Genomic DNA, 13,336 nt, shown 5'->3' on the forward strand with positions numbered 1-13,336 from the left:
AGAAGAGAGGTAATTTTTTTTTTAAATGAAGAAAACCAAATTATTTCACTTACATTGTAACAGTTCTCCCAGCTGTCCTTAGGTACCTTCCTGCACGTTAAGCAAGGTGCATGAAGGAATGACGATTTATTAAAATAATTCTGTATTTGAAAGGACTGAAGGGTTTTGGTGAATTGCAGTGTGCTTACAGGGTAGTGGTATCTAATGCTCATTACAGAAGGGACAAAACTAGAGAAGAACTACTTATTTTCAAAGTCTGCTTGATCTGACTGGTGGCATTGAGCTGCTGCCATTTCTGGTGCAAATTCAGCATACAACCCATGGAGCAGTGCTGTATGTCCCTCTTGGGGCCAAAAGGTGAGCCTTTTCTAACTCTTTGATGAGAAGAGTAACATCTAGATCTACCTGGAGAGGCTCAAGAATTTTAGCCGCAAAGGTTCAACCATGTTAATAGCTGTCACACATACGAAGGTTTCTCAGAATAAGGAGGCATTACATTGTATTTCCACCTCTTTCACACACATAGATGCTCGCCTGCCTGCTCAAACAGGAGTGTTGTCTATGCCAGCATAACTTAGAAGCATGCTTTGAAATTGCGACCTGTAGCCTTTGAATTATGCTAGTAAGAATCAGTGGAATTGTAAATAATTAGTTTGGGTTATCTACTTTTGTATGATTCAGCTATGCCATTTTTGAAAGTGTATTGACAAGAAGACAGAGGGGTGGCTGGTGCCTGCCAGCCCTTGTTTACTTGCAAAGCTTTTGCTCTCTTCTGAAACCCACATAGCTTGTGGGCTGTGCCTAGAGGATAGCAGAAGGGAAGCTGCTGAAAATAAAGTAAAAATATTTTGACACAGAAGATAAGCATAAGCAAGTCAAAAGTACAAAAGAGAACACTCCAGGAAGAGGTCCTGTGTGTAAGCAGTTTGTTGTTCCATCACATTCAGCTTGGGCTTTCTCTGTTTCTTTGGGTTATGTCATTGTTTAGTTTGGTTTTCCTTCAAAACCAGCCAGCTGCAGCCGTATGCAGTGCCTTGCGTCTGTTATCTTCTTGGAGAGATGTACAAAGTGCTTTTTTAAGATGTAAAATGTATGTGATAGAGATGGGGGGTTGCTGTATTTAACTAAGAAAGCCCTTTTCTGCCTTCTGATGGACCGACTATGTTCACAGTAGGAATTCACTCAGATCTTTAGCCAATAAAGTAGGAGTTGTTATTGCTGTCTTCCTGCAGTAGCAGCAAAGAAGCAGAAAATAACAAACCCAATATGTCACTTACACTCCGTTTGTCCCTTGCATCCAGCATTTCATTTCCCTTATAGGTTACTACTGATTTTATTTCACTTGCTTCATCCCAACTGAAAATATACATCAAAACAATATTGGGGGACAGGGAGGATTGAATGTACTTATGTTTATTTGTAAAACACATTTTAGCAGAAGTGACTTCATTACATGTATCTGAGTGCTTCCACAACTGCTTGATGTGAAAACATCTAATGCTTATCCATGTGATAGTGGGTGTCTGCTGTTTAAGAAGCATGGCTTGAAGCAGGTGTCTGCTCTTTAAGAAGCATGGCTTGAAGCAGGAGCAGACTTTATGATGTGAAGTCGCACTCCAGGTATTTTGGAGTACCCTTCCCAAACAGCAGAATACTGAAGCAGCCAAGGTAAAACTCACAGGTTAATAGATATGGACTATGTTCAGGCCATCTCTGAAACACGTGATTAAATTCATGCCTAAATTAGAGTGGTGTTGATGCAAACACTTCACTCTCTTTATGTCCCAGTGAGTCAGGATGCCTAGAGATTTATTTTCTTTTTAATTACTTGAGATCTGGAAATGTAAGTTTCTGGGGTTTGTCCAGGGTTTTGTTTTGTTTGCCTTCTGTTGTTTAGGGAGTGGCTTGATTTTTTTGCTAGTTGCATATGATTTGTTCTTTAAGGTGAAATACTGAAAGATAAGTTTATAGACAACAAGTAAGGCTTTTTAGCAGAAGAATTCCGATAGCAACAGTGGGAAATTTTTTTTGAAATGGAAACCTTCCATGAGATGCTCATATCCAGCAATTTTTTTAAGAATTAGACCATGTTTCAACAATTGAATCTTTTCTTGAAGTTGGATGATATCTATCTCTGCCTTGGGCATGGAGCTGCACTCTTGTTTATTGCTGGTGCTTTTATTAACTGCCATGTAATTAGCAGAAATATTTAATATTAATATTTCTCATCTGGGTATTTTTAGGGTTAATTAATATTCTTCCTTAGTATATTATATTTTATAGCATGTTGTGGTTGACTGTTTTGAATATAAATATTTCTGTCACAAAGGGCTGCTCATTTTGCCCATTGTGGAATTGGTGCCAAGAAGAGTTTCATAGGACATCATGTGTTCACTGTGATGCTGGATTTGCTCTTCCCAGTATCACATCTGTAGCCAGCGCATAGCCCTGCAGTTTATCTGTGCCCCTGCCCTGCCCTTTGCTGCCTCCCTGGCAAACTGTAAAGATGTGTGAAACTGAATAAGGCAGGAATCTAGGTCTAATTTTATTCAATATTTTCATTAAGAACTTGAAGGATGAGTCAGGATTGATGCCTATTAAATTATAGTCCATATCAGCTCTGATACAGTGGAGAGTGCTTGGTGAGTTAAGGGGGAGGGAAGGGGGAGGAAAAGACCGAAGGAGAGCCTAAATGGCCTTGAAAGAAAATGATCATGACATTGAGCAAAGTACTACGTTTCAGCCAGTCCTTCTCAAACCTGTTTTTGTTTTTTACTATACCGTAGTTCTTCCCAATAGTTCTGGGAGGTATAGTAAGCTACAAAAAGCAAGATTCAAGTTACTCTGTAGACAAAGAGTAGCAACAGTTGCTCCTTGGTGCTGCGGGGGCTTGGGATGGAGTATGGTGGCCAGGGGTGGTACTGCATCTTCAGGAGTATGGAGACCAATTTAAAAAACATTCCAGAGGACAGCAGTTAGCAGAGTCCGTGGTCTGATAAATAGAGGTATGGAAGAAATGAACTTGCTTCGTTCAAAAATAATAAATGCCGTCAAGTATGTGAAAGGTTGCTGGTGAGCAAAGAAATGGTGATGAGCTCACCGGTGGTGAATGTGCAGGAAAGAAGTAGTAATTTATGTGTGCAGCAGGGAAAGTTGAGATAATCTTCCCAGTGATGAGGGGAGTTAGATGTTGTGGTAGATTATTTAGCCAGGGAGGTTTTGAGATTGTCACGGTCTCAGGGTGGTTGGTTTGTTTTGTTTTTCTTAAAATGGGCTAGGCAGACATCCCTAAGGAATGGTTTAGGTATAGATGATTATGTTTCAGTGTAGGAGGATGGACTCCATGACTGTGTCACATCCCCTCCAGTCTTACTTTCTGTGACTCAGCTGCAGTGTGGAATCTGCAGGTTTAGGTTTGTTCCTGCGCAAAGATCTTTTAATGTATATTTCTGTAATTCTCTGAAATTAAAGTCTGTGTGTGTTTTTCTTTGTGTCTGAAGTTTTAACACTGGCAGGCAGTTCTCAAAGGAGCTGGACTGTGTACTGAAGAGTTCATTTCCTTGAGTGTTGCAGGTTGTACAGTACGTGACCGATAAAAGATCTTTCCTAGCATTAAGGTCAGTCACAGCCCAAATAAATCTGGAACAAATTCTGAGAAAGTATGTCATGTTATGACTGGCATATCTGTGAGCATGGAGCTCTGCTTGAGAATTAGACTAAAAGTTTGCAAAGTGCTAGTGCTGATGTCACTCCCTTGGAATTGAAAGGCTTTTGAAACAGTAAATATTTCTGTGGCCAGAAGCTAAGTCTTGAGCCGGACCTTTTCCTTTCTGTGAAGGAAAGAATGCAGAGCAAATCTAAAATGTGTATTTGCAATGGGAAAATCTTAATTAGTTTAGAGCTTTTAGCTATTTCAAAGCATTTACATACACAGCTGCTGTTCATGCAAACATGAAAACTCATGGAAACTTCAAACTCACCTTGAAATGACAAGTAATTTTTTTCCTGTTTTTTAAAGCTGTGCTTGGTGTTCAGAAGTATGGTTGGAAAGGACTGAAAATTATATTTGTACTCTACGTGCAGAAAGGAGCATAGACACAGGCTAATGGAAGCATATAATAAAAGGCTTTAGTTCAGAATGACTTAACATTGAAACCTTATTAGCACCAAACAGCTGTTAGGAAAATGTTTGAATTTTAGGGGCTTTTACTCTTGGCTTTATCTGCGTAGTTTTGGTTATGACCCAAAACTCTGAAAAAAGAGAGATGACCAAAATGCAAACTTAGATGTTCAGATTTCATAACTGGCTTCTCTGCTATGAAAGGTTAATCTGAAATACTGCATCCAAATAATCCACAAGGAATTAAAACCTAATGCTGTAGCTAGGGACAGTTATAATAGCTTTTAGACACTGAGATCTACAGGATAACTGGGATTTTTGTAGTGTCCCTCAGAGGACCCCATTGAGCATTCACAAGGAATTCATCCCCACCCCCAGCTTCCTCCTAGTTGGAAGAGGTTTGCCATGACAGATGTGGGGAACAGATGTTGAGAGGAAAAGTTATAATGGGACAATGACCTGAAGTGTTAGTTGGGCTCTTCCTTGACGTGACTGAACTTGTGTTCCCGATGGCAAAGGAGAAAAGCAGCATGTATCCACTGCTTGTTTCTGCAAGCCCTAGTGTTAATGTTGGGAGGGTTGACATACAGAGCTTTTATGTGTTCATGTCAGATACTCAGTGCTCAGTTGAGGATGAGAGAGGAAGAGACAAAGAGATTTAAAAGCAAATGAGCTGTGTGTTATTCAAGGACAGTTAGCACAAAGTGATTGGATCATGCTCAGCCACCCACCACCTTTCCTGGACAGCTGTAGGTAGTTTTTTCTGAATTTTAGTCTCCTGTTTTACATAAGGATTTCCTCTTTCCTTCTTCCTGTTCTTTCCCATCTCTTCACCACTGCACCTGTGATGTCTGGGAGTTGTTCATGTTCCTTGTCCCTAACTGCTCCAGTGAGCTAGTCTAGTAGAAGAGTCCTCAGTGGCTGATGAGTAACAATAATAGTGAGCTAGGAAAAAGGGCCTTTCATCACTTCCATAGTATCAGCATAGAGCATATAAGATTTTTTTATCTCCCCCTCCCCCCCCCCCCACCCCCCTTCCCCACCCCCATGCTTTTCTATTTCAGAAGGATTTCAGGTTTTTGTTGGCTTGGGAGAAAGATGTTGAGCTTTGTATTTAACCTGTTATGAGAGGGGTTGGCAGGTAAGACTACTGGGGAGGGACTCAGAACATGTCCTGTTCACCTTAGCTCAGTTTAGCTCAGGAGGCTGTGAATAATTATATTTATTACCAAAAGCAGATCAACCATCCATAGAAGCCTGAGAATTTTTTCTAGCTCTTGAAATGGGAAACCAAGTATTTGAAATACTATAATAAGGTAACAACTCTGTGAGCTACTTTATCTCTCTCAAAAAAGGTTGGCTTCAGTTTTATTAAAAAGTTTTTCCATATTTACTCTTATTTTCATAGGGCATTGCCTGTTCATGGTGGGTTTTGTTTCATATTCAGTGGGAAGCTCAAAGTCATACACTGTCCTTTCCATACAGTTCTGTTCTTTCTTTGCTGTTTTTCCTGTAAAATGACTCGTGGCATTAGCAGATCAGCAACACAGGTTACATTGGCTCTGTAGGTGTGAAGAAGTTGGAGTGTGCTGCATGTGCAAGTGACCACAAGGGAGGTTTAGCATGGGGGATATCTAGCATAGTTGGTCAGCATATCTGCAACATCTGACCCATATTATTCTTTAGAGAATGTGATGAAGCGCCCATTCATGTATCTATATGTTATTCAGCAACTTAAATTCAATTCGTAATTTATTTGCACTCACAATGTCACCTTAGGTCTGTGTATGTCCCACTTCCTCTTTCCCTGTCCCCAAAGTTTTTTGAGGACATTTCTCTTCTTCCACTTCAAGATTATCTAAATAAACTCTTTGTCACATAAATGTCCAAATTGTCCACATAAATGTCCATGTGTCCTTAATAACCCCAGACTTCAGTCTGTCTGGTACTCAGAGCCTTCTCCTTTTGAATAAGCCACATATTTGGGGAGCTAATATAAAAGATACCCTTTGTAGGACTTTTCATTGGGGAGTCTGATTAAAGTACATTATTACTATTGTTATCATTATTGGTTTTATTATTTGGTTTATTATTACTTATTTGCTGAGTATATCCAACTCCCTTAGGTTTTAAAAGTCAGTTCCTGTATTTGGAGCAGTTTGAACCCTCAACCCTGACCTATGAAGGTCAGAGGACTTAGTTACTGTACAAAGCAATAATTTTTCATGGGAGCTTGAAGTGAGATTTCTTTGGGCTTCAGGGTTTATTTTCCTCCCCTGCTTAGTGTATCAGAGATAGCATCCTTGCTAGAAAGCAGCAAGAAGAAAGAAAATTCAGTCCACATGTTTGGGATTTAAGATTGAGAGTGATTCACGTTCAGCTTCTGGGGATTGTAATTAGGGGTGACATAATAACCATAAACTTTCAATAAAATAGTAGCAGCATTTTTGTTACGCTCTATAGCTGAAGAAGCTGCTTCTGATTAACATCCCTTTGAGATAAACCTACAGGACCTCTACAGTTTTCAGATCTGGATCCAGGCTCTTGTGGCACAGTCCTACTTCTGTACTGATGCTGAAGGGAACCCTGAATTCTGAAACACCCCAGACTTTAGTAACATTTTCACTTGGATCAGAATGTCAAGCTTTTCCTTTGCCATTTTAGACCATCTGTGTAGTTTTCAAGTCAGTATTACTATACTGGCTAAATCCTGCCAGTTTATACACTTGATAATACACTCTAGGGTTATCTAATGTGGAAAAAAAACAATCATGCTATCCTGCTCTTCTTCTGAATTATTACTAATCCTTTTCCAAGTGGCTGAGACTAAAAGGAATCCAGGAATGCATGAAGCAGATTTGTCATTCCCACTCCACACCAAGGTGCATTCTTGCAGGGAGAGATGGGCATTTACACTGGAGTTCTGCCATCAGCGTTCAGCCAGTTCTAGTTTTTGGCAGCCAAGCACATGGAATTTTGAAAAAGATGTACTTTTTTAAAGCAGGTCACAGACAAAAATAAAGACACATTCTTGGGCAGCAAGAAGTAGGTCAGGCTTTGGGGGAATCATTTATGAAAGCTGTTGACCTATCTTACCAGTTTTTCTTTATTTATATTCTTTGCTTTCTATGGCAAATCTGTATGCTTTTTATAAAGAGCTCATTTTGCTTTAGGTATGATGTATTCTTCTGCTTTGGTGAGCAAACTTTTTACAATAACATTAAAAAAAGGGGGGGTAAAAGAAATACAGAAAAAAATATTTTCCTAGTTTTCCATTAGAGGATACTGTAGTGGAAAGTGAGGCCTCTCTGTGCTGCAGTCCAAAAGGAATAAAGCTGCTTTGTGTCACCTCATTACTCTAAGCTGATGTTTCATCCCAATATCCAAAGACTTTGGCTGGGTGGATGGATAGGATGGGGAAAAGGCTGATTTTACTGCTCAGGCAATTACTTCTGCATCACCTTCTTTGCTCAATTAATCTGTCTATTTTAGGGGAAGTATTTTGTACCCTGTCCATTGACAATGCTGTGTAGCCCCTGCAAGAGCATCTGTACCAGGCACAGGGCTCAGGGAGGGAGGACGGATTACTGCTTGCTGGGCATCTTAATTATCATCATGACTTTATTACTTCTAGAGTTGAAAGGTGGCTGTTAAGAGTTTTGAGCATTACACAGTAACAGCATTAAGAACAGGTAGCTGTAGGGTGGTTGCCAGGCCTTGGTGCAGGCACTCTGCGCTGCTTGACTTGGCTTCCCCAGCGTGGGTTGAGGATGCTCATCCTCTCCAGTACTGTTGCTCTGGCAAGCACAGATGGTACAGCACTACAGCCAAAGGAGTAAAGGTGTGTTTGATTAACAAACAAAGACCAGGTTCAGCAGTAACCAAGCTGTAAAAACCCTTGGGTTGCTTCTATGGTTGAGCTTTGGAAATAGGATGGTTTTGCTCTGTGGAAAGCAAATCCCAGTTAATAACATTGTGGAGAACACCTCTACAAATAATCCCCCCTCTCTGAATACGTGCAATTACTAGAAGTTTAATTTCCTTCTTTTTCTATATTTTTTTTTTTTAATATTAATCCATGTCACTGTGTAGCTTAAATTCACAAGAGCAAAACAGCCAATGTGCATGTGCAGGTAATGTCTGTCACCTGTTTATAAATTCCTGAAGAATTACTGACATAGCTGGCATTTTTGTTTAATTTTGGTAATTTATATTTCTTCCTATTTCTACATTCTCTCTTTTACAGAATTTGATTCAGAAACAAAAAGGGTTCAGGACATTCTTTCTGGAATGGAGAAACCACAGGTATGTGATCCCAAATTACGAAACATGCATACAAAATAGTAAATGTGAGAAGTTGCTTGTGTCACAACATACTGGTGATTTCACAGAGAATCACCTCTGATTTTTTTCTTTAGTAGATTGTTGCTTCTGTATATATCTAACTCATTTTCCTAGGATATAAATTTGAAGCATCTCTTGTGCTTGTGGGTACTTGTGGGCTCTGTCCACTGCAGGAATGGCACCAGTTGCTTCTTTCTAGAGGACAACTCCCAGAATTCATTTGGGAGTGCACTGGGGTGATTTACATAGCTCTTCCCTGGGTTTAATTTTATTTGTCATGAGCAATTTATGTCTGTAATCGTGATTAAATTAAGATAATTCTATTATTTAATGGCAATTACTATGTTCTATGTTTGTCTGAGCCATAAAAGCATGTGAATTGTAATGGAATTGAATCACTATGTAAATAACCATAATGCTGGGTATGACCACAGTCAGGTAAGGTTATTAATAAATCTGGTTGCAAGACCTTTGAATGTGATGGTTTTCTAGTTTGGTGTGTCAAATCAAAGGCAGAAGAGTGTTGTGGATCTAAACAAACTGTTTAAACAAGCACTGGATGAAGCAGTGACATGGCAGAGGGAGATGGTTGTGCTTTCGGAGTTTTATCTCTGTTGCTTTCTCTTTCTCTGTCAAGGTAGAAGGCTAGTAAACAAGCAAATTAAGAAAAACAGTTAGAAAGCTCATCTAAAGACTGATTCAACAGTGGATGATAGAAAGATATTCTGCAGTGGGAGCATGAAAAGATATCTATTCATTGGATGCAGAAGCAGGGAAATGCAGGCATGAGCACGGACTGAGTTTTATTTTTAGGTTTTGTTCTCTTAGATGCCTTTGTTCTGAATAAATCCAAAAGATAGTTGGTCTTAAATTGCTCAGTCAGTAGGTGTTAGCATCTACAGTGTAGTGGCATCTGCAGAGGCAGGTCCAAAGCCAACCAGAATGTAAACCAGGCCTGCAGAGATTACAAATACCAGAAGGCTACAGCTGGAGTTTGCAAGAAGGAAAGTTGCTTTATTTATTGCAGAACAAGTAGTAATACTAAGATGAAGACTTGAGAGAAGAGTTTCTGGTAGATTAGAAGGGAAGAAAGTACACCTAGACAGAACTAGGCTAGTTTATTGTACAGAGTCAGTCAATATTTTTGTACTGAGAGCTACCTAAATGTTTCTCAGCTGGTAAAATGCCACAGCTATATGTCTTTGACAAAGATCTAGAGAGCTGACATGAAAAATTAGTTATTTCATACTTACATCTATAGAGGTAGGGAGGGAAGCTATTTGAATAGTTTGCAGAATTCTGAGCTCTGCACACTTAAAATTATGGTAACCAAATTGTTTAAATCAGAGGGGAGCAAAATGAAAAATAAAAATATTTTTCTTTGAATCATTTTAAAAATAGGATATTTTTTATTTTTTTAGTGGTTTGGGTTTTTTTAAATCTAAATCATGAGAAATTCTAGTTCCACATTAATAACATTAAATGAGAAGATGCTGAGGATTATCTCTTTGTCATTTGTAATTGAACACATAGGAGTCTCCCAAACTATTAATTGCTAGGACTGATTATGTATGTATGTAGTCAATATTATATCTGATAGAAATGTATTAGTCGTCAATTGTCTGCTGGGCTGTATTTCTTGACGAGCCTTATGCATATATGAATGAAAAATAAAATTTTCAACAATGTATAGAAAAACAAGAAATGGAAAGAAATGAGGCAACTGAAATGGAAAGACACAGAGTAGTAAGTTTGTGGCAGGTGAAGTGATGCTGTGCCTGCAGCACATGGCTTTGATGTCAGTAGTTTGGAAGCCATCTGAAGGGATTATCCCCCTGAGCAACTCCTGCAAGAGAATCTGCAGCTGCAGTATCAGTTGGAGGTGTCTTTAACCTAACTTGTCCAGGTACCTCTATGACAAAGTCTCTCACCTTTCAAAGTACAAAATAGACACATTTTTTAATTATTAATTTATAGAAAGTCTGGGTTTTTTTAATGATAGATGTTGTTACCTGCTTGAGAGGCATGCGACCAAACTGTAAATTTAATTGTATTTTTATCCCTTTGACAGCAAAATTTTTAAAGAAGTCTTTTGCTTTTTTCCCCCTATGATTTTATTTAAAATAAAATATATTTTAAATTTGCTTTATCACAAAGTAAGCAATCCCCAAAACAAATACATCAGTGAGGAAAGGGAAACTTGATAATGGGTTTCTGAAGTGGCTGGGGGCAACATCGTTGTATGCGACAGCACAGCTGCCAAGCGGCTTGGGGAGCATCACCTCCCATGGGGAAGCATAGTCCACAGAGTTGGAGCTCGGGCATTACTTTGACTCTCCAAAAGGCAGTTTGCTGCCACTGACTTGCTCTGCAGTGAAAGTCATATTTAATCGTTAGGATTTTTGCCTAAAATTGCAGGATTAGAGCCACAGTTTAAAAGCAAAATCTAGAGCTGGTAATAACCGTGAATTCATTTGACCCACAAGTCTTTCAAACATTGCCCTCCAGGGAGTAAATGAATGTTGCTTGCAGTGTAGTTCTCACACATACAATAAAGCCCCAAACCACACGATGCCTGTGAATTGTAACCCAGAATTTGAAAGATAATGAAAGTTATACAGAAACATTGTTCATTACCTGAAAGACGGGAAGGGCCAATATTCATCAGTCTTGTAACCTTATTAAAGTAGTGCAGGAGCTGGATTCTTTCCCAGGGGCTTTTATAAAATAATTATATACATCACCGAGTTTTGATAGCATAGAAAGTAGGCATTTTCTGTGTAAACTGAGAAGTTTTCAGAAACTAATTAACTACAGTTTTCACCAGACATACAAAACTCCTTGTGGGGGAATCTTTTGTTAGGTCTCAGCTCAAAGGCCAAGCCAGTCCTGTTCAAAGCAAGCACAGCAATTCTGTGGACAGATGAGACAGGCTGGAATAACCAGAAAGTAGCACAGAGGTTTACCTGCCTAACCTATGAAGAGGTGCTCTGGCTGCTTGTATTTTGGTTGGATGGAATTAGGGCACCATTAATGAACACTTAGGTTTGCATATTCAGTAGTGCCATTGAGCTCACTATCGTGATGTTAGCTGTGCTGTTTCTCACAGCATGGGTAGGGCTGGTCCAGATCTGTTCAGTGTTTTTCAGTAAATGTTTGTTTTGCCAGGTATAAGCAAGAAAAGTTAGAGTTAAAGGTACTGAGCCAGTTTTCCAGTGTTGGCTTGTTATTCTCAGATTATCGTAACCCTAGTTTATTTAACTTACTTTTTCACAGCAAAACTAGTGCTTCCAGCTCCAGTTAGAAGTTACTTCGTAAAGTTAAGTGATATCTTTGGCCATTAAATCAGATACTGGAAAGATGTCTTTGGCTGATAAACGTGATACGGTATCAAGCCTGTTAGTCAGTGAGAAGCACACACACACATAATCATAGAATCATAGAATGGTTCAGGTTGGAAAGGACCTTAAGATCATCTTGTTTCAGCCCCTGTGCCGTGAGCAGGGGCACCTTACACTATATCATGTTGCCCAAGGCTATGTCCAGCGTGGCCTTGAGCACTGACAAGGATGGAGCATTTACCAGTTCTCTGAGCCTCCTGTTCCAGTGTCTCACCACCCTTAAAGTAAGGAATTTCTTCCTTATATCTAGCCTGAATTTCCCTTGTTTAAGTTTAAACCCATTGCCCCTTGTCCTGTCATTACATTACCCCTTGTCCTATAATTACACCTGAGAACAGATCCATTCCCAGTACTTGCACTGATGTGCACAGTATTATTCTGCTTCCTATAGAAGTATATAGATTTGCATTTTCTGACTCTTATCATGCAGACAGTGACCCCTTACTTGCTTTGCTACACTTGCTGTGTGTACTCAGTGCAGCTAAGAATTGTATTTCATGATTTCTGGTGTTTATTTTTAAACCTGCCTCAGCTGTTACTGTGTGCATACCAGCACCAAAGCAGGCCAGAAGCCACTCTGTATCAGTAAAAAGTTAATGGTATAGCTGGAAAGGCTTATCAGCTGGGTTTGGACTTCTGTAATCTGCATGGAAATGTCTGCACACTGACTTCAGAATAATAGTCTAACAGTTTCTAGCAGTTAATCTGTAATGCGCTTTCTCTTGCTTTAAGACAGCGTAGAAGACCTAACTTTTTACAGATTTCTAAAGTTCATGAAAGGCCAGAGCTTTTGCCATACACAGAATATATACGTGTGTCCTTGTGAGTAGTCATAGAGAAAAACATTTCAATAGAACATTGGCAGGATATCATGTCTCCAGCTCCAAGTCTGTCTGAATTTATGAAAAACAATTATGTAAGCATATTTCCATAATAAAAGAAACTGTGTTGATGGGCTGAGCTGGCGTAGTAATAATGTATGTTTAAAAAAAAGGTCTGTTTGGATCGTACTATCCAGGTTTCTGATCAAAATATTGTTTACAATATAGATTTCTAGCTCTAACTATCTTTTCACAATTTCATTCATATACATGTGCAAATACATATCTCAAAAATTTAACTTATCTGTCTTACTTGGATCATTCAGGATTCTTATAAACTATCTAATCCAGTATTGGTATTCACTGGTCCAAGTTTATGAAGCAAACATCAATTTCATAACATCAGAAAGATGCTAGAGCAAGAAATCACATGAAAATTCATACAAGAATTTGCATATTTGAAAAAAGTGCTTGGTACCACTTAAAACTTCTTGCCTTACAACTTGTTTTTCACATTAGGTTGAACAGGTTTTCTTTTCAGCAAGACTTAATTGTGCTGCTATAAATTAAAATCTTTAAGAGCACAATGTTTGAGTTAAGATGAGAGATTTTGTGGTGTCACCTACTTGTCTGTCTGTTAAAAACAGATT

General features: G+C 39.0%; 1 protein-coding gene across 1 annotated transcript in view; it reads left to right on the top strand.

Moving 5' to 3' along the window:
• The window catches only part of FNDC3B (fibronectin type III domain containing 3B), a 204,490-nt gene that overhangs the window by 121,180 nt on the left and 69,974 nt on the right, over nucleotides 1-13,336 (top strand). Inside the window, exon 7 of the mRNA XM_034063887.1 lies at nucleotides 8,367-8,425. Coding sequence (XP_033919778.1) covers nucleotides 8,367-8,425 — 59 coding nt within the window. The remainder of the gene's footprint in view (nucleotides 1-8,366; nucleotides 8,426-13,336) is intronic.

Source organism: Melopsittacus undulatus, chromosome 6 (assembly GCF_012275295.1).
Source record: "Melopsittacus undulatus isolate bMelUnd1 chromosome 6, bMelUnd1.mat.Z, whole genome shotgun sequence".
Taxonomy (NCBI): domain Eukaryota; kingdom Metazoa; phylum Chordata; class Aves; order Psittaciformes; family Psittaculidae; genus Melopsittacus; species Melopsittacus undulatus.